General features: G+C 36.7%; 1 protein-coding gene and 1 long non-coding RNA gene across 2 annotated transcripts in view; one reads left to right on the top strand and one right to left on the bottom strand.

Moving 5' to 3' along the window:
• Positions 1-24,876, top strand: part of LOC309968564 — a 152,279-nt gene extending 127,403 nt beyond the window's left edge. The window contains exon 3 of the long non-coding RNA XR_014326583.1: positions 24,545-24,876. This is a non-coding gene — a long non-coding RNA (uncharacterized lncRNA). The remainder of the gene's footprint in view (positions 1-24,544) is intronic.
• PDE3A (phosphodiesterase 3A) overlaps positions 1-25,919 on the bottom strand; it is a gene marked incomplete at its 5' end in the record, with an annotated part of 299,622 nt that overhangs the window by 7,458 nt on the left and 266,245 nt on the right. The window contains 9 exons of the mRNA XM_082849843.1: positions 647-899; positions 2,003-2,158; positions 2,852-3,055; positions 4,873-5,072; positions 5,209-5,322; positions 12,006-12,117; positions 17,538-17,675; positions 19,586-19,740; positions 22,702-22,787. Of these exons, the coding sequence (XP_082705969.1) occupies positions 647-899; positions 2,003-2,158; positions 2,852-3,055; positions 4,873-5,072; positions 5,209-5,322; positions 12,006-12,117; positions 17,538-17,675; positions 19,586-19,740; positions 22,702-22,787 (1,418 nt within the window). The remainder of the gene's footprint in view (positions 1-646; positions 900-2,002; positions 2,159-2,851; positions 3,056-4,872; positions 5,073-5,208; positions 5,323-12,005; positions 12,118-17,537; positions 17,676-19,585; positions 19,741-22,701; positions 22,788-25,919) is intronic.

The raw sequence follows: 25,919 nt of genomic DNA, 5'->3' as shown, positions 1-25,919 counted from the left end.
ACTCTAGCATTTATCAGTACCTAACATATTACAGATTTACTGATTTGTCTTTCTTAGTGTCTGCTGACCCCACTGGAATATAAGTCTAAAAGGGCAAGGATTGATCGATTTTTCTTTTTTTGTTTGTCTGATTTGTTCATGGCTCTGTCTTTACAGTCTAGAAGAATGCCTGGCACAGAATAGGTGCTTACTAAATATTTGATGAATGAATGAGTGACTACTACCTCTTACCACTTTAGCACCTCCCTCGAAGCAAGCCAGGAAGAGTCTATGGCTGGTCTAGATAGTACCTGAGATTCCTAAATCATTCAGATACTCTGAAAAATAGGCTTTGATTACTTAATTGTCTTACTTCATAACAGGGAACATACCTTTTTATGAACATGGTATTATAATAGATTCCACAGTCTGTAATTTCCATTATCATGATATTGGGGAAGTGGGGGTATCCATACTCACCGCAGCAGGTGATATTTGGACTCAGCTATGAAATTCACGAGGAGCATCAAACTTATTGTGAACCTAAGTAAGCAAACAATCCTAGGAGAAGCACATTCGAGAGAGATTCTATAATCAAACTTATTGTGAACCTAAGTAAGCAAACAATCCTAGGAGAAGCACATTCGAGAGAGATTCTATAACTTACTTGGAGATTCACTATTTTTACAGGTTTCCTCTTCGTTTGGTGCTTCCTCCTCCTCTTCTTCTGGGTCATCGGTGTCTCCTGACTCATCACTGTCTTCCACCCATTTCCCTGGCATCAGTCCTGCTGAATCATAGGAGTTGCAGAGAGGACCCACAATGTGCGAGATGAAGGATTCCTGAAGGTTGGCCAACTGAGGAGCAGAACGGTCCATGAAAGGGCTTATTGGTAACCCGAGGCTGGCCTCTTCATCACCCTAGAAATAGGAATGTAGCAGGAACAGTTAACTAGAAAGGCAAACGACAAGGAAAGTGTAAAATACAAATACAGTCACCATTCCCTTGGCATCTAAAATTTGCAAATATGCAAGAACCCAGGCATACGTGTGAACTCTTTTCTTTCCTGGACTGCTAAGAGATTTTCCCCACATTACTAAGATTCCTATCGGACTGCTTTGCTGCCATTTACTAGTTTGGTAATCTTGAGGGTTTGGTTTTTGACCAAGGGGAAATACAAGAAATGGTTTAATGTCTAAGTAGATGACCTTTCTCATGACACTAGTCATTGTTCCTTATATTAGAGTATAAGTTAGAATATAAATGCAATGCTGAATATAAAAGGCAATGCTGGATATAAACATCCAACAAACAGATAATCTATCATGTTTTCCTTTTGTTTTGCCTTGGCTGCCAGGAATTTTAAAGTAACTTATTCCTCAATTAAAGTTGCTACCTCAACCCGGCTTTGGGTTGAATTATGTCTTCTGTGATTATATAGTTTCTGATATTCTTATTTATGTTTAACAGTACTACTGTATAAGTGTTTACTTTGAACTGATTCATTTCTAGGAAAACAAATCAGATTGTAAACCAGAAGTTACCTAGCAACATTAATGAAGGAATTATACCAAAATATCAACAATGATTATGCCTATGTAGCGGAATTATTATAACTGGATTTTCTCTTTCCTTTACATTTTTTCTATATTCAATATTTCAGGATTGATTATGAATTTATTCCGAGGAAAGGCAATACCTTATTTTCTAGAAAGCACAAACATTTATTTTAAATATAAGTCCTATCTATAATGCTCAAAAAAGTTCTTTCTAATCTTTAACAGTGTCCAGGGAAAGGCGATGTATTACTTAATACTTGCAAATAACTTTATCTTAGAGTTTTTACGCTTACAGTTTAGTCCAATTTTTGTCATTTTTTTAATCCTCTGATTAAAATTGGCCAGTGCCTTTTCTGATGGCAGCATGAATATGAAATAGACCGATCACGCTTCCGCTTTTGGAAGCCTTAGGGAATTTATGAGCTGCCTCAATATGGATTAAGAGAAATAGTTAAGTTAGTTACCTGTTCATAAAATTCATTGACGATACCCTCTGTCCACTGAAGATGGAGCTCTTTAAACTTAGCTGGCCCATTGATATCAGCCAACTTTATACACATTTGACAAACCAGCAGACGATCATTTTCATTGGTCCAATCTATTCCAACTTCATCATTCACCTGTTTGAGGGACAAAGTTAAAATGGGTTCTGATGCAATGAAAGCAGAAGTTGAACAGGAGAATAAACAACAGAATATTGATTGTCTTCCTACCATGTGCAGGTTAGAATGCCAAGTAATGAGAAACATCTCAGCTGTTTCAAATAATGTTATTGGCTTAAATAAATTAATAGTAAAATAGATCACCAAAAAAAGTAAAATAACAAATGATGGATAATTATTAATTATTCAATTAATTAATTGAAAAGAAATGCTATTTAATATTAACATAGGTTTTAAATTACTATTAAAATAATGTGGCTACAAATAAGAAATTTTGAGTTAATATTTGGGCATTTATGTTTGAGGTATGAAATTTGCTTCAGGTTTTTGACCTTTACTGCTGCCAGGTAATTTCTGTTAGCATTCCACGGAGATGAGAGCAAATGAAATCAAACAGAAACACAACGATAGTTAGAATTCTATTATTTCTCTGTAGTGCAAAGTATAATCTATACAGACAGCACCTCAACGTATCAGGTTTCCAGGTTGGGACCAATGCCTAAATATCCGCTTCTGGTTAAACATTTCATTGCCTCTCATTTTCACATTTGACATATATGAGGTGACAGCAGTGAGTTTTTGTTCAACACTTTGATTCCATGACTTCTTTCAGTGTGGCCAGAAAATGAAGACTGGTACAAATCTAGTTACCTTGGCATTAAATTTGGCTACGAAGTCAAAGTGTTTCTTCAGGTCAGTGGCCAAAATTGCTTCAATGACAAGGAAACGGAAATGCTTAAATTCCACATGGTCAAGGTTAACTAAGAAGTTATATTCCGGCCGGGACATGAAAAGATTCCACGCAGCAGCTGCATGATGGTTCTCCAAAACTGAACGATCGTTATAGAGCACCGCCTAGGCAAAGACGAGAGTGAAGAGTTCAACTTTTTAAATTAAAAAACCAAAATAAATGAGAATATGCAAAGCTTTTGGAATCCGCTTTTATCAGGGAACACGGGAATGTAATCTCGTGGCAGCCGGTTATTAAGAAGCACTTATTGCTGTACATTGCTTACTTTTCTGGGTTAAATTTCCTTTTTTGTAAGATAAAGTTCATTTCCTTGAAACGTTATTTCATTTCCTTGAAACTTTATTTCAGATTCTTGCAGTTGAAGGGCTTAGAGTTAGCTTTTATCAGATTATTATTATTATTTTGCAGGGCACAGGAATGTAACCATTAAAATATGCAAATATACTAATATTCCTAAGAAGTAACTCAGTTACTTCCCACATCTAGAATGAGTGACTTCCTTTTAGTTAAATACATATAACTAATACAGAGGAATGGAATCCCTGAGGAGCCCATAATTCAAAAGATTCTTACCCCACCATCAGCCACAGGAAATATCACCCCCTGTCTACTAATTGAAAGTATATAGTAAATATCTACTTGTTTGAAATTCTCTAGTAATGCTGAGGGATGCTGCAAAGGAAAAGGAAGTTGCCTAAAAAATGCTTGGAGACTAGTGTGGTAGATTTAGATGGAGGGGAAAAAAGGTATAAGGACAAAAAAGACCAAGGACATGAAAATTGATATTTTATGAATATTAATAAATATTAATTTATCATTGCTTGCTGATCCGTAATCATTAATCACAGTTGAGAGGCTGGGAATAGGTTGTGTCGTGAGATACCAAGTGAGGCAACTGAAAATGCATGTGTGTGTAGGAAAATTGAATGGTATATGGTGTTGGCAAAAGGATTTGCTTATCTTTAGGGAAAATATACTCTGGTGTATGAACGGCACAGGGAAAGAAATTACAGGAAGCAGTGAGGGAAAAAAATCAGGATATTTGTATTGTATACAGATTGGAAGAAAATTCTAGACTAGTCTATAAGAGAGGGTGTGGAAATGGAGGAGAATGGGGAAAAAGACAAAAAGCAAACGTGACCAAAAAAAAAAAAAAAAAAAAAAATACTGGACCAGATTGGCCTCTAGATCCTCTAGAAAGAAAAACAAGATCTTGGGATCTTTAGTAATATGGGTCCAGCTGGTTAAATCAAGGAGAAGCTTATTAAATTTAATTATATAGATGGAGTTGCCTAAATACTTAGTGATTAATATTGGACTTTAATTTACATGCCAAGATGAACTTCTTTAAAGTTACTGTTTTTGGAGTACTATGTTCAGGTAAAAAATTTCCCTTAAGTGAATGAAATAAATTGATTTTTAATTCTTCCTAACCAATAAAAATGCCATAAGAATAGTAATTGTTATAATGAATATATCTCAAAGGAATGGGATTTATATCCAGAGGAGCCTTACATTCTTAATAGTCTTAAATTTATAGCCAAAGGAACCTTTAATTCTTAAATTAGAGAACCAAGAAAGATTTGGTTCTCTAATCTTTTCAGAAAGAAACTTTTGTATAGGTCAGCTTTTCTTCGTTGGGGAAGTTCATTAACATGAATTCAAGCGGTTTTTCTTCCTAAGAAAATTGAGAAGGGATCCCCATGGGTGCTAAAGTTGCATATGCACCATTGATGACTTAGAACAAACCATGATATCTTTTCAAAATGAGCATGGTCTCTAAGAATTTTATCTCAGGGCTAAATATAAACAGGCACCACATGCATATGAGCTAAAGTGAAAGTCAGATTTATCAAATTAATTTTCTAAAGAGAAATCTCAAAATTGAATTATTTCCCCTGATCAAAATTGAAAGATTTACCTGAGGGGCACTAGTTGCAACCAGGAAAGCATTAGTCCTTCCCGGGTGATCAAAATCGTGCATGGCTGCGGCCACATACAGGGCCATCAACTCCAAGGCAGGGATATTTCCAGACAAACATCCGTATTTATCATCTGGCACGTTGCACATTTTTGAGAATACATATCCCATATGTCCATGTGTAAACCCACTGTCAGAATCTGAGAAGAGACAATGAAGATAATAGAGCTTTTAAGAAAGTATTAAACTGATATCATTTGTCTTGATTTCCTTTTTAAAAAACCACTCTTCTGTTCCCATAATTTACAAGGGAGCACAGAGGGACTTCATACGTACCTGAATCGCTTGCTGATCCGTGATCATTAATCACAGTTGAGAGGCCGGGAATAGGTTGTGTCGTAAGATACCAAACAGCGTGTAAGACATCGGTGGCATGGATTCTGTTATGGTCTGTAACCAATGCAAAGGAACAGTCATTCATCTGTGAACGCCGGGGTCCGAGGACCAAGAGTGCCACCTACTGGATAAAGAGTTTAGTCCTCCCATTTTAATACCCCAGCGAAAGCCAAATATTCTAGGACAAATACTCTGTGATTACTCTTCCATTCCTCGGTAACATCGAGAGTAACAAGAAAAAAATACAGCAATAACATTCATTACACATAAAGATGTCTGAAATGAAAAAAAATCTGTCTAGAGTCTACCAGAAACCTAACATATGTAGGAAATGCTCTCTCTGAATCCACTGTGATGTTTACCCTTGTTCTTATTCCCATGTTCCTGTATAAAACTACACAGAGGACTGGAATAAAAGACCCATGATATACTTAACCTAGATCAGACCAATGGTCTATACCACCCAGTATTTCATCTCTGATAAATAGCATCTAAATATAATTTGTGAACTGAACATAGTATTTTTCTTCTGTATCAAACGTAAAACACTGTAATAAAACGAATCACACATCTTTTATATGTATACTAAATCCACAAAGCAAAAGCAAAAGCAAAATCGGTAATGTTCTCCGATCTAGAAATTCTAACTTGGGAGTAAAGTTCTAGGAAACACCTAAAGAGGAAAAATTAAAACCTCTTTGTGTAATAGTGTAGGGAGTTGAGCCATTCCGAAGAGTAAAAGCTAAGGGGGAACCAAATCTCCTAGTTATAATGTCATTACCATGGGAAGGGGGTCCTATTTTCACATGTGCAGTTCAGCTTCTAGGGAACCATGACCAAAGGCCCACTGTGCTCTTGGCTCACCTTTCTCTGTGCAATTTCCCCATGTTTTTCTCTTGTTTATCTGGCCTTTCAAAATACTTCATTATTGGTATGCTTTACCCTAAATATGCTATCTTTACACATTTTATTCCTAATGACCAATGATGATACAGTTTCCTTCTCTAATGTAATAGATTACATCTCTGAATAATACTCAACAGATGAGAAGCAAAAACAGAAGAGAACAAGCAGAATGATAGTGGGAATTTGAGAGAAACGCCTGTTCCCTGGTCGGGGAAGAATGAAGAAACTATGACATCTGTGGTGTTGGGGGCGCACAGGAGAACGCGGGAAGACGATGCCTATGTTCCTACATTTCTGGAACTATTAGGAGTCAGTCTTTAAGCTAAATCTTGGGTGAACACTCCAGGAACTCACTGAGGGGCTGTGAGGTCTTTAGTGGATGTCTTCAGAAGAGCTTTGAGAAGCAGACCTCCTAGGCTCCCCAGGGGTCAACAGCAAAACCTGTTCACAGTCATTGCCAGAGGTGAATGCGGTATTACCTAGTTTCCAAAGAACAATTTTATTCAAACTGGAGTCTCTATTTCTGTATATGGACTATCTCAAGTGATTTAAGACAATTACATTTTATGTCTATACCTGTGCCATGTACGAAGTTGATCATGGTAGAAGTTTCTCGATCTACGACAGATCTTTGTCTCTGCTCTGACATTTACTACCTGTGTTACTGAGTGAGTGACTTAAAACTTTAAGTCTCATTTCCTTATCTTAAAAATAGGGAGACAATAATAGTACCTATTTCATAGTCCAATTGTGAGAATTACCGAAGGGAACCTATTTTAAAGTGGCTGGTATATAGGAAACTTGCCATTGACGTAAATATCATTCACATAAAATATATGATTGCTCTTAAAACAAGATGACAGATTAGCACAGATGACCTGTTTTCTTTCAAAATCAATGCTGGGTTTGTGAGTATAGAATTGAAGAGCTAAAATAAAAACTATGCTAAGCCCTGGGCGAGGGAGAAGGCAGTGATGACCTGGTGGAGGAAGAATATGCAGCCTGGTCAGAGAGTGTCTGGGGCTATGCTGGGAGGGAGCTCCTGGGTTAAGTTCTTTTCCCTTGTGGCAAGCTGGGAAGATTACTGTGTGGATGTAATTACCATTACCATTGCAAGTCAGGGAAACCTGCGCTTGTGCCCAGTATCACAAGGGTGGGTGGGTGTTAGTATCAGGGTGCTGGCCGAGCCTCTTTGGGGTGAGAAATAGACAATACCACGCACAGGTGAACTTGTTGCTCTTGAGTTATCCTGCTTCCTGCCCTGTCCCTCACCCCAAGGTCCAGGTCCAGAAGGTTTGATAGGTAAGTTTTATAAACTTGCAATGAACAATTGAAATGATTTAGTGCTGAAAATGTACAAACAAGAAAGTGGCCAAACACATTTTATACGTCTAGTATCATCTTATACAACTTTTTTTCTTTAAACATTTTTGGTGTTTTAGAGATTAGTATCATCTTGATTAAAAATCTAGGGAAAGACAGTATACAGGAAAGAAAAATTCCTCCTTTTACTTTTGAGTATAGGTTCAAAAGTACTAAATAAAACAATAGCTAACGAAGCCTAACTCCATTTAAATACATACATATATTTATAGATAGATAGAGATACAGTTTGGCAGGTGTAGCTCTAAAATAATTATGTTGTCACTATCACTTAAGTAGGATGGAAAAACCATCTGTCTTTAAGTAGTCATTAACATGTTTGTTCAACAAATATTTACTTCGCACGTACTATGGGCAAATACTGTGTCAAGTGCTGGTATCACTGTTGCTCTTGCCGTTAATTCTCTGGGGACCAGCTCAGGAGCAAAGACACCCAGGAAAGATGCTAGCTCGGTCAACACAGAGGATTGACGAGTTTCCGTAGGACATACAAATATGCTCAGAGTGCTCCTTTTCTGGCCCTGGAAGGCAACTGACAGGGCTAAGAAATGATATCAGAGCTCTTCTTATTTTATCATTATTATTCTCATCCTCTTCCTTCATCTCTGCATTTTGGACAAATCCCTTAATAATTCTCTCATCCACCAGGCAACCTCCCCTGCCTTTCTGACAACACATAAACACACGTGCATGCACTAACACATCACCCGCCCTACGCTTTCCCAGAGCCTGCCCATCCCCTCTGCTGTCTTGATACACTTGTTTTCTCAGTTTTTCCTTATGCCTCAAGCAGCGGGTTGAAGCGAGCTGGTATGGAAGGCTGGGGTTGTATGTAAAAGTTATAGATTTTTTTAGACCTAAATTTATAGATTTTCCATTGAAAATTCTCTATGCGCCTTTTCACCAAAGGGTGAGTCTTAATACTAAAGAACAGAAATGAGACTTGAAATACTTTTCTTTCTTTGGAATGTAGCTAACACTGTGATAATTCTGCCCTTCTAGCTTGTTCCACGTCAACTCAGTATCTAGCTTTAAAACTGGCGGGCACATCACATATAGCTTAATCGAACTGAACTAAACCAAGTTGAGCCAAGACTATTCTCATGGCTGCCATTAAACAGTACATGGTGGTGGGATGAATTGGGAGATTGGGATTGACATATATACACTAATATGTATAAAATGGATAACTAATAAGAACCTGCTGTATAAAAAAATAAAATGTAAAAATTCAAAAAAAAATTGTTTTAAATAAATAAATAGTACATGATTGTAGGCATTTCTGAAGCATTATCTCCACTTCTCAAACTTGACTAATGAGAATGAGAGGTGCTAGGAAGAATATATTTTAGAGATGAAAGTCTTTGTAAATAGAAAATGCGCTGTTAAGAGTAACTTTGAATCCATGAATGAATATGACCTAACAATTTAGCATCTTTACTAGCCAAAAATGCCCAACTGAAAGGGACTACGAAAAATATCAAACATTATTTTCTCTCTGTGCGATTGAATATAAACTATAATTTATCCTAATCTTTTTTGAACGAATATATTTTTGGTACCACATTTCTATCAGTGAGTTGTCTACATTTATAATTTACCCACAGCTGCTCCATGAAATTATCGATCTATTTATCTATCTATAGAATCTATCTCATTTTTAAATCTATTAATAGATTTTTCAAATTTTAGTAAGGGTTCTGGGTGCAAACTTAAAAGCTTTCATACCTTCCCTCTTGGAAACTGTTAGACTTGGAACTATAATAAAAATTTAGTTTCTAATATCTTAGCTCACTGTCATAGTAAAGCTAATCTAACCCCACTTTGGTTTCCCTTCGGCTTTTTTCATTTAGTTGTGTGGGTTTATACAGAGATATTAGAAATATAGTTCTCTATGAGTAGATGTTAAATTAGTAGACATACAACAAATTTTTGCACATGCTAATTTTAAATAATGATGAACAAAGCTCTTAATAGATGTCCATACTAGTCTAAATTTACAACCCTACAACATGCAAGGTATTATTATTTAAAAGTGATCATCAATTAAAACTTTTTCCTCTGAGAAGATATAAATAAATTCTCTTTATGGGAAGTGTCTGGGATTTCTAACAGAAAAGTAAAGTTATTCTAACAATTCTTTTCACCTGGAATGAAGAACCTGATATTTCAGGAAAAATATCTGTTTACTTGTAACATATAAATAGGTAATAAGACAATATAAAAATGAATAATAAAATTTGGAACCTGAAAACTTCTTTTTACACTTAAATAAATACTGGTCAAATTTCTCTCTGAGTTAATGGTATACTATCTAGAGAAAAGTTAGTAGTTATATCAATTTGAACTCAATGGAACTTGGCGATAGCTGATTATATCACTAAAATATATTTTGAAATATATTAATTTGTAAATTTATTCTGATACTAGCTGTTCTTTAGTGTTTGCAGTGGCTTCCTTTCTTGTAAAAGCTTATTTATGCAATTCCTTAACCTTTGAGAAATCACTAACACTTAGCTCAATCCCTGGCATCCAACCAGGGTGGGCCCTGGGAATGTGGTATTACGAAATCAAGGCTTATCTTGAAATCCTTTCAAACTACCCCTTTTTCATATTTCTTTCCCCACTTCCATGGCCCCATCGGCCAGACTTTCCCACAGCACCCAGCGCTCTTAAGTTCCTCTCTCTACTCCCGCTGTCCTACTTTGTCTGCATTTGGTTCCATATTCTCCAACAAATCTCACTTGTAGATTTAATTCTTCATTCTCCTTTTCTATCGCACAATTTGTAGATTCAGTAACTCATTCCTCATTTCTAACTCCTCATTCATAACTCATTCCTATCACACAACATCAACTGTGCATTTTCATCTTAATGTATCATGTGGATGGCATTTTGAAAACCAACATCTTAATAATGGATCACTTGGTTAATGCACTACCCTACCCCTTTCTGAAAACACTTGTGTTCTAGTCTCCATATAATTTTTATTTAACTTCAGCTCCTTGCAACTACAAACAGACATGGGATTCTAAAGTCCAAGGTATATAAAAGCAAATTTAAAACTTAAAGGTTAAAACACAATTTAAGTAACACACACTCCAGGCAATATATTGATACTATTTATTTATTTTTTTTTTTTTTGCGGTACACGGGCCTCACTGTTGTGGCCTCTCCCGTTGCGGAGCACAGGCTCTGGACGCGCAGGCTCAGCGGCCATAGCTCACGGGCCCAGCCGCTCCACAGCATGTGGGATCTTCCTGGACCGGGGCACGAACCCGTGTCCCCTGCATCGGCAGGCGGACTCTCAACCACTGCGCCACCAGGGAAGCCCCTATTGATACTATTTTGACTAGTTTTCTTTCTGTGCATTTATTTCCTAAAAGAGCTACATGATTTTGGTACATTTTTTATTGGATTTACGGACATTTTCTCCAGTTCCATTTATTTTGTAGCATGTAGGACAATGCTACTTACATGTTCTGATGATAATCTGAAATGCTACATATTGAAAGTTTAATCTCTCTTCTGTGTTCCAATTCCTCATGATTATAAATGACAAACTTATTCTCACAATATTCAAAGTTCAGAAGTTTGAACCCTGGTTGTGTCCTTTCTTTGGTCTTCACATTTATCTTGATTTTTAAAATGTTCCAAGTAATTTCTCTACAACCACTTCCAGATGTCTCTCCTATTTTATTAATTAGACCATCATCCTCCTGCCCCTCTACTCCCAGCCAGGCTTATCTTATACTGAAAAACTTGAATAGTTAGTGATTTAACTCTGTGGATGCCAGAATAAAGGTTGAGAATTCACCCAGTGAGGGAGGTATATTATAAAATGAGCAATAAATTTAACATTTAATTATTTATTTAGCACACAATTAAATTGGAGTTACTATGGGCAAGGTACTATTATAACCCCTTTAGAATTATTACATCATTTTATCCTCATAACAATCCTATGAAGCAGCCATTATGATCCCCATTTTACAGATTAAGAAATGAGGCAAGGGCTTCCCTGGTGGCACAGTGGTTGAGAGTCCGCCTGCCAATGCAGGGGACACGGGTTCGTGCCCCGGTCCAGGAAGATCCCACATGCCGCTGAGCGGCTGGGCCCGTGAGCCATGGCTGCTGAGCCTGCGCGTCCGGAGCCTGTGCTCCGCAACGGGAGAGGCCACAACAGTAAGAGGCCCGTGTACCGCAAAAAAAAAAAAAAAAAAAAAAAGAAATGAGGCACATTGAGATTAAGTAAAACCCAGGGTCTCCAACAGCTGATATGTAAAGGGATCAGAATTCTAACATAAACTATTATCTCCTAATCACTATACCATGTGGCCATACAGGGTATTTTCAATGTGTAATTCTGTGCTAGTAGCTAATAATTCAATACCCCATTACCCATAACAAATTCAATAGATTTTAAAAGTATTAATTCTTGTACTTACAAGGAATTTCCCTGTAGCCAATCTCCAGAGCATGAAAATAATTCATAAATTCCCTAACTGGAATTTTAAAAGCTTCAAAGAGACCCATGTCTTCAAAAAGTCTGTATGATACCTGTGAAAGAAAAAGACAAAGCCTTACAAAACATCCCTCAATGTGTATTAGATGTAAAGAGAAAAATGGGGAAAAAAGTATACATTCCATCAACCATATTAATGTACTGCCCGTAGAGACACTTACTGGGAACAATAAATAGATATTGAAGACCTCCATGTCCTAGCCCTTGTAGTCCCTGATAAAGGGTATATAATCTATTTTTAAAGGTAGAAACATAAAACCCAAGAAACAGCCAGCCAAACAATCCAGTATACACTCTAGAAACATATCAAGGTACTAAATTGCATGCGATATCAGTAATAAGAGAATAATACTGAGTAAACTGCTAATTGTATAATATATAAGTGCTAAATAAAGAATGAGAGAAAGCTTTAATTCGGACTAATTTTATAAATTAAAAATAAAAGCTTTCTAGAGGATAAAGGATTCAGAGTTGTGCCTTAGTGAAGAATAAGAGGACAGAATTATGAGAGAGAAAAGGTTGCCTTGGTTGAAATACATAGAGAAGAAAGATTTCTAATCCACTATGAATAAAAATGTTTAAACTACTTTTCCTCAATTGTTTTCTTTCTCCTTTGAATATCTATTCTCCTTCCAATTACTTTCATAGCTCTGGAGATTCAAATCAAGTAAATAGCTCTGGATGTAATTGGCATATTTGATATGCAAATGAGGGAGAAAGAAAAACATGAAAAAGGCACAGAAGAAGGTAATGGGGAGAGAAACGGTTATTCACGTGGCAGAATGGAGTACAGCACCATTTAAAGTGGCCTCACTTTATGTCACAAACGCACAGTACTGGTTATAATTCAGGAGACTCTAAGAAAGAATTATTCATCCTTTTTGTTATTTGCATTCCTTCTTAAAATTCTCTTGAAATATTTCTTCTAAATCTTTGATATAATACTTCCTGGTTACTTTTCTATTTTTTGTTATTGACTTTAAATCTGTTCAAATTCACTAATATTTTTTAATTAGATATTTAATGTTCATCAGTTACATATATTATGTATGTATTTGTGTACATCTATACACAGGTATATATAACTAAAAAAGTGATTTATTCATTCAGCATATGTCTTTTGAGTGCCTACTCTAAGACAATTTTCCATCTACAAGGCATATATATAGATGAACAAAACAATGAAGTTTTCCTTAAAAGAGCTTATGGTCTAGCAGGGTAGGGCAGTAAACCATAGACATAATTAGTAAGGTATACACTGTGACTGAAAGTGATGTTACATGAAAAGAGAAAAAGGAAAGCAGGGATGGAGGTTCAGAGTGCAAGGGAGGACATGGCAATTGCTGTTTTAAATATGGTGGTTAGTAGAGGCACATTCAGGTGACTTTGAGCAAATAATTGAAGGAGATGCAGAGTGAGGTACAGGGATATCTGAGGAAAGAGTTTTCTAAGCAGAGGAAAAAGACAGAGCAAAGGCCCCGAGGTATGTTTGCTATACTCAAGAAACAGCAAGAAGGCCAACATGGCTAAAACAGAGTGAATGAAGACAGGAGTAAAATTTAAGTTAGTAACTGTAGAGTGGTGCTGTGTGGGTTGCGATCTTGCTGTTTGACAGCCAGATTGATCATTATGAGGACTTTTACACTGAGAGAAGTATGGAGCCTTTGAAGAGATTGGAGCAGGGAAGTGTCTTAATTTATTTAACTTAAGTTCTAAAAGGAGGACTGTGGCTGCCCATTGGGAACAGAGTACGTATAGTATACGTGCTTTTTTCACTCTGAATGGCAAGTATATTTAATTTTTCCCTTTTTTCTGTGTTACATAAAATCTCCACCTCCTCTCTTTAAAAATGTAACAGAAAGTTAAGTTTGTGGTTTCTGTCATATTTCAAGCTAGTTCTTCTTTTAGTTATCTTCTGCATACTATTGCTTTAAACTATATTTGAGTTCTTGTTTGTAAATACCCAGTGGATTTAACTATGCATGTTACTTCAATAAAAATTATTTATAACAATAACAGCAGCTGCAGCTGTTGACATATATATGTGTGTGTGTATATATATATGGCATTTAATATGTGTGATGCCTGTTCTAAGTAGTTTACATATATTAATTATTTATATTAATTCATCCAAGGAGCATCTTATGAGATAGATACTGTTAATTACTAACATTTGAAATCAGAAGACACTAAGGCACAGAGGAGTCGAATGACTTGTAAAAGATCACACAGTTGACACATTATCAGACCAGAATTCAAGCGGTGTGCTCTTAACTGCTCCAAATTCTACCACCATTATTTGAAAAGCAATACTGTTAGGATTGCAAATGACTGAAGTTTCCTATTATTCTCTTAAAACATTTGAAAGATGAATTGAAAAATTAAGACAAGATATTTTAGAGTATGATTTTAAAATAGGAGAATTTTCACCAAGAAGCTGTTAAAAATCAACGGCCAATGATCCAAACTCGTGAGTAAAGAAAAGTCACTGTTAACTGGGTAAATACTGGTAACCAAGAAAGGTAAATACGCTTCCAAAATCTGAATGATGTCCTTTTAAATTTGTTAAAATAAACATGATAATCATCAAAAACGTAGGCAGTATGTTAAGGCTGAGAAATCATTTCCATTGCACATATGTCTCTTTAAAAGTCTTTTGAAGTGAGACTTTTTCTGTGTAGTCTCAGCCAAAAGGTGATTTCTTGGAATGTTCAAGTTAATTCATTTCAGCTGTCCTGAAGTCTCACTAAAGTGCAAAAAAATATGCCTTTACACAGTGAAAATTTCATGTTTTTTGTGCTTATAAACTCAAATCAAAGAAAAAAAAACCCACAGCAAGGCAAATAAAGTTGTCTTTTCTCAAAGTTCAGTGTTTTGTATTTTGGAAAAATAAACAGTGACATAGTAAGGACCATACGGTTATGTATTTAGTTTTGAAAGATAACTGGGAAAAAAAGATACAAAAATCTAATTGTTAATTATATCTAATCTTTCTATTGTCTACTTGTATTCACAACTTTTAGAAAACATTTTGTGGCAAAACTGGTTAAGTTGCACCCTCCCGCCCCACCATCCCCATTCACAGAACTCCAAGGGGGTTAGGTACCTGCAATGCTATTTGGTACAGTCACTTGTTCTGTAAAAACAACTGCTATAATTACCACTTTCTACTTTCTCAGACTCTCCATTCTGAGAGTTTGAAAATATAATAAATAAATGCATTTTATGAGGGGCTGAAAAGGATTTGAAATGAAGGTAAAAAGCCTGGACTTCCGATATACAGATATATCAAATCCTGTGTCCAATATGACTTTAGATGAACAGTATATTTTAAGTCTCAGTTTTTTCTTCTATCAACTAGAGATTTAAAGAAATACCTGCATCCAAGTTACTTTGAAGATTAAGTTGTAAAGTTTTGGGAAGTCTGTGACACATACATCAAATACAAAACAATGTGAGATTTTTCTCTCCATCCCAGGGAACACACTCTCCAGTAGAAGAGAAAGAAGACTTCCTGGCCCACTGCCACATCTCCTTGTGGCACCATTACAAGGCATATTTCCAGGTAAAATCACTCCCTCAGAGTTCTGGTATGCAATGAGTTTCAGAGAGTAGGATACAAAACCTCCCTGGAAAAGGCCCCAAGGCATGAGGCAGAGGTGGACTGGATAAAACAGCTACCCTTAAACATGCCCTCAAGATCAGCGAGCATAAAAGATGCTGAAGATGCTGCTCAGCATTGAGGAGAAAGAAAGAGAAGAAAAATGGGACTATTAATTTTCAAAAACATGCGTGGACCTTGAGGATAGTTTGCCAAGTGAAATAAGTCAGAAAGAGAAAGACAAATACCATAAAATGATTTTACTTGTATGTGGAATATCACAAACAAACAAAATGAATGAACAAACCACAAAAAAAAAACATGTCGACATAGAGAACAGAGTAGTGATGGGAGAGGGCAAAAAGGTAAAGGGGGTCAACTGTGCGGTGACAGATGGAAGCTACATTTTTGGTGGTGAGCACATGGTAGGATCTACCGAAGAAGAAATACAATGTGCACATGAAACTTGTATAATATCATAAACCAATGTTACATTAATAAAAAAAATGTTTTCACAAAAAAAAGAAAGGGGTAGTATCTCTTAGTCAAAGTGCAAGGGCTGCCACTCTGGTTCTCAACGTGTTCATGGTGAGAACAGAGTCCAGGAGAGGCAACAACCGCATGTTATGGAAACTGTAATTATTTTGAGCATACTTCTTCTGTAGGTAGCAAGTCATTATTTTGACACACATCTAATTTCCCTGTTGGAATGGGAGTTGCTTTAAGGCAGGGACACATCTTTCTTCTTGGAGACTAGCCTAGCACTTCATGTTTGAGGAACTGAAGAGCAAGGGGAAAGCCCACTCTATCTTCTTCCTTCAAACCTTCACGGATCAGGAACCCTCACCCCAAAGTTCTACACTCATACTTGCTCCGAGGTCTGAAGAAAGCCTGTCTTCATTGCATGGAGTAGAAATCAGTCCAACAAGTGATTTCTTTTCTAGTGTTTTGCAGGGAAGGGTTAGAGGCTCCAGTAAATGTGGGTCCTGAATTCTCACCTAAATCTGATATTAACAAACCTGATAGTCTTTAGTATCTTTGCTGTGATATTTCTTCAATCTGTAAGAACTCACCTAAAATATTTTAAGATAAGCTGATAAATATTATTCCATCATCCCCATTAATTAAGAGTTTTGATAGGGGCTCAATAATAGAGCAAATCCATTTTGTTTCGTTTTATTTATTGAGAACAAACATGTTCAAATCCTTAATTTCTGTATGTTTTCTTTCTCCTTCAGAGAAACAAAACGTTTCTTTATTTGGGAAACCTTGAAAGTAGCTGAGCTTAAGGAAAAAAAAGGCTCGTTATGCAGTAATAGTTCGTATTCTATATTTCTTGTGATACCTAAAGGTGTTTTCCATATTAAAATACGAAGAACTCTAATGTGTTTCTCACAGCACTGGAGGAAACACACTACTGCATATCTTATTTTTGATGAGGCGTAAGCACTATACTATTCAAAAGTTAAAAAAAAAAGTCATTGGAAATAATCACAGACAATAAATTAGTGTTTATAAATTGGCAGCTTTCTTCTTGTGAGGGCTTGGGTCAGCTTTTCTTTTGCTGAATTCTATGAATTTAGATCACTTCTCTATCTTGCTTGTGTATCCCTGCCCCCTCCATTTTGTCTTAGAAAATACATAATATTTTAATTGCAGAACGTGATATTCTACTCACTTGAAGTTCTAATTTTTTTTTGTTATCCCACCAGCAAGGAATCTACAGAGTGTTGGGTACTGAAATTTCCTTTCTCCACCTAATATTCACCACTGATGTTAAGTATGTACAGAGATTTAAACAAACAAGGAATTTTTTTTTACATTTATAGTCATATGTATGACTGCATTTCTTACCTGACTAAGAATACGGCCACATTTTCTTCCTATTTTCTCCACCAAATCAAAAATTGGAAAATTCCAAGTATTTAGCTGCTCCATAATTGAGTCCAAGTTATCCATGACAAGAGGTTCAGGAGCAAGAATTGGTTTGTCCTGTAATGAAGATAAAAATATTTTAACAGCGTGCAGTTTTTCTACAAAGCAATTTGCTCCTTCTTTGGTAAATTCAATTCAACAATGGAGGTTACTTGAAATAAATGGCTTTAGGGTGAATGAGTGGTCTTCAAAAAAAAAAAAAATCAAAATGAACAAAACATCGACCCCCAAGGTAAGGAGAAAAGGTCTTAATGCTGTTTCAGACCATGAATTTTACATTATTAAGCGCCTGCCTATTCCTGGTTCATACACGTGATAGAAAAATTAGATGTTTTTCATAAATTAACATAACTGCTTTTTAGTCTTCTGTGGAGTTCTTAAATAAAGATTCAAGTACTTCAGAACACTGAAATTGTATGCAAACTTAGCCCTATATTTTTATGTAAGTTTTTCTGAGATGAGGATTCCTGGCTTATATTGAACTCTCAAAAGAAACATGAGGGGCTTCCCTGGTGGCGCAGTGGTTGAGAATCTGCCTGCTAATGCAGGGAACACGGGTTCGAGCCCTGGTCTGGGATGATCCCACATGCCGCGGAGCAACTAGGCCCATGAGCCACAACTACTGAGCCTGCGCATCGAGCCTGTGCTCCGCAACAAGAGAGGGCACGATAGTGAGAGGCCCGCACACCGCAAAAGAGTGGGCCCCGCTCGCCACAACTAGGGAAAGCCCTGGCACAGAAATGAAGACGCAACACAGCAAAAATAAATAAATAAATTAAAAAAAAAAAAGAAACACGAGTGTGGAGGGGGAGTAAATCACCCCTACTCTAATTGGTCCAATTTATATTACTGCTTCAAAATCAGCATTAATCCTGTAGAGTTACAATTACTACAATTTTCAGGGATTTTAATTTAATTCATGTGATCCATGGTTTCCAAAAAGCACACACTGTATATATGAGAAAACATTTTTATAACTGGTCCCAAATGAAGACATTCTTAAGAGTTTATTTACCAAAAAAATAGAAAATAATGAGGATAAGGAGACATATACATTATTTTATTTATCTATTTATTTATTTTTTCGGTACGCGGGCCTCTCACTGTTGTGGCCTCTCCCGTTGCGGAGCACAGGCTCCGGACGCGCAGGCTCAGCGGCCATGGCTCACGGGCCCAGCCGCTGCGCGGCATGTGGGACCTTCCCGGACCGGGGCACGAACCCGTGTCCCCTGCATCGGCAGGCGGACTCTCAACCACTGCGCCACCAGGAAAGCCCCATATACGTTATTTTATGTGACAATCTCTTTGATTTAAAAGTATAAATGGTAAATCAGGTAAAAGAAAAATGATGAGAGCAGCAACTGATAATCACATGACAGTCAACTATTTCCTACCATTGCTGCCTCCCCCAAACTAACCAGACTCAAATGTATGCTTTTATCCTCTTTAAGTGGATCTTTTTAAACACACAAAATACATCATCATTAAAAGGTGTTTTAATGGGTAGCAAGTGTCAATGTAAACCTGGTTTAATTTAACAAGGAAAATAAATATTGTCTCACTTTCTAAATCAAGGAGGTACTAGAGAAGAACTAACAGAAGCCCTACGATAACTAATATATTTCATTTTGATTGCTTGATATTTATAAAATATTATTTTACTGATTGAAATAATTCATTTTCCTATGCACATTTACATTTTTAGAGTGGGTTAGGAAATATCTGTAATCAGTTGTGGAGATGAATACTTCTGTTTTTAATCACTAAATAATAGGACCATTAAGATACCAGTAAGACTTGGATAGAGAAAAATTGTGTTGATACATATAGGGAGGACTATAATACATGTATAACCCAAGTGACACAGATCTTCAAACCTAATGATTCAGGGGTCTATTTCTAAGCCAATTCCTGTCATAGAAACCAATTTCTCAAGTAAATGAATGAGTTAAGTGATGGGGGGCTACCAGGAATATCATGGCCTCAGGAGTATAGGTGCTGCAAGGTGATGTCTTCCTCAGAGGCTCTCTGGGGCATTCAGTCTCATCTTCGTTCTGTACAATATCACTGCTATCACTGTTGTTATTGGTTTCATAATCAGAGGTAACTTGAGTGGTGTCATCTGCAGTTAAAAGAGAACAGCCTATTATGAAAGTTGCAAAGGAAAAAGGGGTCCCATTTAAGTGAATATTCCTAAAATGCACATGATCGATATAGTGTTTATGGAAATACTGCTTTCATGAGCTTACACACCAAGAATATAGGATTATAGGGCGGGAAAAAGCACACATATTTTAAGCCCTGTAAAATAGATGGCGTTATGATCTGTGATTTATAGGACATTCAAGAATTCCTCAGTAATAATGCTCAGATCAGTAGTTCCGACCTTTTAAAAATCCTTTGACTTTCAAGTTACACCTTTTTTTAAATTGAAGTATAGTTGATTTACAATGCTGTGTTAGTTTCTGGTGTACAGCAAAGTGATTTGGTTAGACGTGTAGACATTTTCTTTTTCAATTCTTTTCCATTATGGTTTATTACAGGATATTGAATATAGTTCCCCGTGCTATACAGTAAAACCTTGTTGTTTATCCATCTTATATATAGTAGTTTATATCTGCTAATCCTGAACTCCTAATTTATCCCTCCCCACTTTGGTAACTTATGGTTCCCCCTTTGGTAACCATAAGTTTGTTTTCTATATCTGTGAGTCTGTTTCTGTTTTGTAAATGACTTCATGTGTATCATATAAAATCCTAGGACTCTATATTTCTTTTTCCTTTATCCATGCCCCAACACACTAAACCACCTAGTGGCTGACTAGAACCTTACCTCTAGAATGGGCACATGGGTGGGAGAAATTGAGTTGACACCCGAGGACAAAGTGGTCTGTAGAACATACCAGCCATGGCATGTGCTAAAGAGCATGGCAGGTCCTGTGCATCCAATGTTGATTCCTAGGAATCTGTGCTCTCTTCCGTCTCTGCCCCTCTCCACGTATCTTCCACTGCACTCAGCACTAAACTGTGCTAACCAAAGGATCAGTCAGGTAATATCAAGTGTCTGAAGAACATGCTTCCGGGGTAAAGACCTCAGGAAGCTTCTCTTCGCTGAATAAAGTGCCTGATTGAAGTTTATGGAGTGCTTGCTATGTGCCAGATACTACGGAAAGCACTTTATTTGTACTAACACACTGAATCCTCTTAACAATCCTATGAGGCAGGTTTCATTGTGTTACTATTATCCTCACTCTGCAGATAGGAAACTGAGGCACAGAAAGGCTAAGTAAATTGCCCAGGAGCATAGAGCTGGTAAATTCTGTCACCAGAATTGAACTCATGAAGTCTGACCCAAGTTCCTATACTCCTGATGAAGCCTAGCTTTTTCTTCTCTCCTGTTTATTGCTTTCCATGGCCTACAAAATCTTTGCCTTTCCCTAAATCACAAAGATATCTGCCTGTGTTTTTTTTCAGAAGTTTTATTGCTTTAGCTTTTACAGTTAGGTCTGTGCTCTATCTCAGAATAATGTTTCATATGGTGTGAAGTAGGGAGTGAGATTCATTTTTTTCCAGCCCTACTAGATTGAAAAATTGGATCTTTGTTGAAAGTTCAATGACTGTGTAGGTGTGGGTCTAATGTGGGGCTTTCTACTCTATTCCATTTGATTCTATTTGCCAGCACTACACTTAAGCCAGCACTACACTTTGTCCACTACTGTGGTTTAAGTCTTGAAGTCAGGAGACATATATCCTCTACCTTTGTTCTCCTTCTTCAAGATTGCTTTGGATAGTCTAGGTCTGTCATATGTCCTCATATTGCTGGTGAATAATGGCTTTTGTTATGTAGCCTGTTCCAATCAGGAGTATTTTGTAGGACATTTCCAAGGACCCATCTTTCTCCCATCTTTCTCATGCAACAGCTTTCTAGGTTAGAATCAGACACAGTCTGAAAGTGTAACTGACAAGTTTCAATCCCAGAATTTGCAGCCAAATGAAGAAGCACACTCAAAGGCCACAGCTCTGCAGGAGACCAAAGGTGATAAGGAAACACTCCCCTTATTCTATCAGCCCCAATAGAGTGAGAGATGAGGGACACAGAGAAGGGAATATTCTCACTTCGGAGAGCTACAATATCAGATAAGTCTACAATATCAGGTAACTCTCAGAACACAGAACTCTCTTTTTGATTTTTCCTTGCCTATGTCCCTGGACCTTTGTCCATTGCCACAGCACACCATTCTCGTGGGCAAATAATTAATATTTATTGAGTACCTATCAAGAAATTCTGGAGCAGATAATTAAGAAACATTCTTAGGTCACTCTATTATCCTAAAGTCTAAAGTTCATGAAAGCCATTTTTTTCTACCTTGCAAACTTTCAGCAAACTTGGTTTTGATAGCAAGTCCCTAGGATTGCATCAGTAAAAATAAAATAATAATTATTACAGTAATTATGGCAGCAAACACTACTTACGGTGACACAGATACTATAATAAGTGCTTTATGTGCTTTAGTAATTTAATTCTCACAATAATCCTGTTTGGTAGGTACCGTTTTTATCTCCATTCTACAGATGAAGGAACCGAGAAACAGAGATTACAGGTGAGTCAGAAGTTGAATCAGGATATAAACCAGGCTCCAATGCCTATTTCTCTGAACCTCTGTGTAATACTGCCTCAAGGAAAAAGTAAGTTTTCTTCCCTAAGTTTACAGTGATCTAAGCAGGGTCATTTCTCAGGGTGTGCAATGGAGATCTCCACAGAGTACCCTAAAATAGGTGACCCTCCAATGTCCAAGATAAAATAACATTTCTGTAGAGTTCTATACATTATATAAAAAGGCCTCTCATTTCAAAAATATAGTCATTTGTGTGTAGATGTATAGAAACATTTTGGACAGCTTTGCATCAAAATTTAACCTATGATTAACTCTAGGTAGTAGGATTATGGACGATTTTGATTTCCTTCATTGTCTTTTTAAATTTGTAATCTAAAAAATCAAAAACATATGTTACCTTTTTGATCAGAAAAAAAAATCAAGTAAAGCAGTTTCCAATTTGAGGAACAGAATCCAATAAAGAATTACCAGTTCTGTTTGGTGTCCGAATGGCTGCCCCACTTCTCTCCAGGGGCCCATCAGCAGGAGTCCCTTGGGAATATGGTCTGCCACAGCTGAGAAATAATGGAACAGCTGTAAGTAGGTCCTTTTCAGAAAATCGTAGACACACCATGTATGCATACGTTTAGATAAGTAACAATAATCAAATATTTCTACATTCCACTTATTCGTTTGATGGAAAGAAATCATTTTGTTTTATACATGGATGTTGATATGTAGGATGCTGGGGGTTTTTTGGTTTGTTTTTTTGTTTTTTTTTTTGTGGGGAGGAGAGTGTGCTGTGTCAATACAAAGGATCAAAAACTCTGTTCAACTCTCATGCTCCTCCGTGGTCTAGACCATACCTGAGGTGAAACTACTGGCAATATTTTGTTTTACATTATTTAGAGAATCCTGGAATAGTCTGCTACCTATTTACAGTAGTGATTTTGGAGGTGCCGATGTGTATTCGGTCAAAAATATCTTTCCCAATGGAATCCCTTTGTGTCTGCTTAAAAGCCTCATTATTAGATTCATTTCTATGGCTTATGAGATTTTATGTCCAAAGAGCCCTTTAAGAATAGATTGCATACATGAAAATAGAATAATGGTAGATTCATTTTATTTTTGCCACAAAATGAAAATTATTTTTTCAGATTGATCAGTTCCCCTGTACAGGCTCTAAGGAAATGAATAAAGCAGACATACATTTTGATGAAGAGTGGATGGAAAACTGACCACAAAGGTTGCTAGTGGAGAAAAACAGGCCAAGGGAGTGCCCTGTGGGTAATGGAGAAAAATGAAGGTACTAGAGAAGTGGGCAGGGTTCTTGAACAGAGGAGGCTGGAGGATGTAGGATACTTTTGCTTTCTCAACAGTTTTGACTGTTCAATAAATTACAAAGTAACCCCACGAATGGCCTGGCAAGTTTCCTCTCTCACTTATCTTATTTAGAGACTTTATGATTAGATTTTAATTCTCTTTTTCGCTTCTGGGTTCTTTCGTTCTGCCTAATATTAGAAAGGGTCTCAGAGAGTTTTTGTTTATTTGTTATTCAGCCACAGGTTACACAGAGTGATATAAGTTAATATATTAAATATCTCATCACCTTTTCCCCCTGAATTGTGTTTATATGTGTAGTAGAGATAAGCATTTCCCGGTTAGAGCATTTTCATCCAAAGCAAATTTATTTTTCAAGCCTTGAATGTAAGCAGGAAACATCACACGCAAAATATTTCTAATTATGAAATCCTATCAGCCTGATTTAGGGACTCAAGAGAAAATGACAGAACCCAAGGAAAAAGCCCATAGTTGTAAATGATGGGCTTACATGTTTGGATGAAACTTGGTAAAAGTAGAGGTTATTAGTTTGAAGATTTTTCTTTGCAAGATAATACTTAAAAGGAACGTTTAAATGAGTAGTTCAAATAGACTACCTCTTTTGCCAAAAAACCAGCTTGTTGCATAGACATTACAGCAGCCAAGAGACTGGGATTCAACGCCAAATCCTTCAAGTTCAGTGGGGGAAACCATAATAATTAGTCATGTGTTTCTGGAGCTCTCTGTGCCTACATGGGTGGCTGCCTTGAAGGCAGTAATAAAACATGGTTGGAATTATAGATTTATAAAGCCCAAACAAATAAAACACACACTACTGGATTTATAAACATTACTGAACAAGTAGACAATGAAATTCCCTTGTTTTTCTCCAAAACCTCTTTTATAAAAATCCTATTACATTCTTTCTGCTAAGAATACAGAAAAATAGACTGTGGTGAGAAAAGCTAAGTGAGCGGTACATCTTTTCTGAACCTCTCTGTTCTTTTTTTAGGCGATTTATTTCTCACAAGTCTGGAGCTCACAGCGGGAGCGTCTCCCTAGAAACAAAGTGCTGGAAGCAGATGTCCTTGATGCCCGTGACTCCCTGAGGCTTCATCTTGGCTCGGGAGGCACACCACAAAAAAAGTGTTTCTTGAGGGTGTTCCACCAAACACTAGCTCTAGGGGCAATTATTGGGTGTTAACCTAAAGAAATTGGTTCTGTGGTCAAATAAAGTCAGAAATCGCCAGATGAAACAAAACTCAAGAGGTTTTCCTTTTGCAGGACTTCTCAGAGCTTTAACTAAAGTGAGGTGTGTTGTGAATCACTAAGAGGAAAATATGATAGGCCTGTTTTACCACACAGCATACTTTTTCTGGGGGGGCGGATAAAAGATGGGATTAACATCCCGCAGAAATTATTTCATTAAAAATGCTATTATAGAGAAGGCAGCAGAATAACTTTTGGATGGTGGAATAACTTTTCACTCTGGTCCTGGCCAAACAAACATAAGTGATTTTCCCTTTGAAACTATTTGTAAAGAGAAAGGAAGGAAAAATAAAGATTATAAGAAGAAATAATCATTTAACATAGAATTTCTGAACAAACGATCAGAAAATGGAATTTGTGAGGCTTAAATCTGAATTCATTGATCAAGCCTGGGTCTGTGACCCAACATTTGATATCAGAAGACTAACATGTAACTAGTTTATTCAAACAGTTATCCTCATTAACCTTCGGGGGGAAAATATCATTTTATTCAAGGCACTCTCACGATTATAACTTAGTTTTAAAACACTCAACTCTTCTCTACTTAAAAAAAAGACTGTAATGCTTTAAGATCAGTTATTCAAGATAAAGCTATTACTGAAGGACAATAATATGTTAATCATATTAATCATAGAGGAGGTATTTATTTCTTAGTGACCGTGTGGGCAAAATAGTCTTATCACGCTAGGCTCTTTTTTCTTGTCCCCTGTAAGAGACAATACTCTGTCATTCAGTTTCAATAGGACAGAGCAGCACAAGCAGTTGCTTCAATGTATGCAGAGATCCATTTGAGTCCAGCCATAATGTGCCATGTGCTACCTGCGTATTTTTAAAGCGTTAAAATGGGAACTGCAAACTTAAGATAAAAAGAAGCACCTTTAAAATCAATATAAAATCCTCCCTGGAGAACAAGTAAAAAATATCCCAACAAAATATCAAATTATACCAAATGACTTGATATGAGTTTTTAATTATATGTTTTATGCATCCTCCATCCGCAAGCAGACAAAACAACATTATTTTGTATCATCTCCAAAGATTAGCTGTATGGACTATATGGACTCGCAAATTTCTGTTAATGGAAAAGCACTGAAAAGTTTCTCTGCCAGTCTATTCAA

This window comes from Leucopleurus acutus, assembly GCF_964270905.1.
Source record: "Leucopleurus acutus genome assembly, chromosome: 11".
Taxonomy (NCBI): domain Eukaryota; kingdom Metazoa; phylum Chordata; class Mammalia; order Artiodactyla; family Delphinidae; genus Leucopleurus; species Leucopleurus acutus.
Note: the sequence above shows the minus strand (reverse complement) of the source record. Positions and strands in the feature narration are given on the sequence as shown.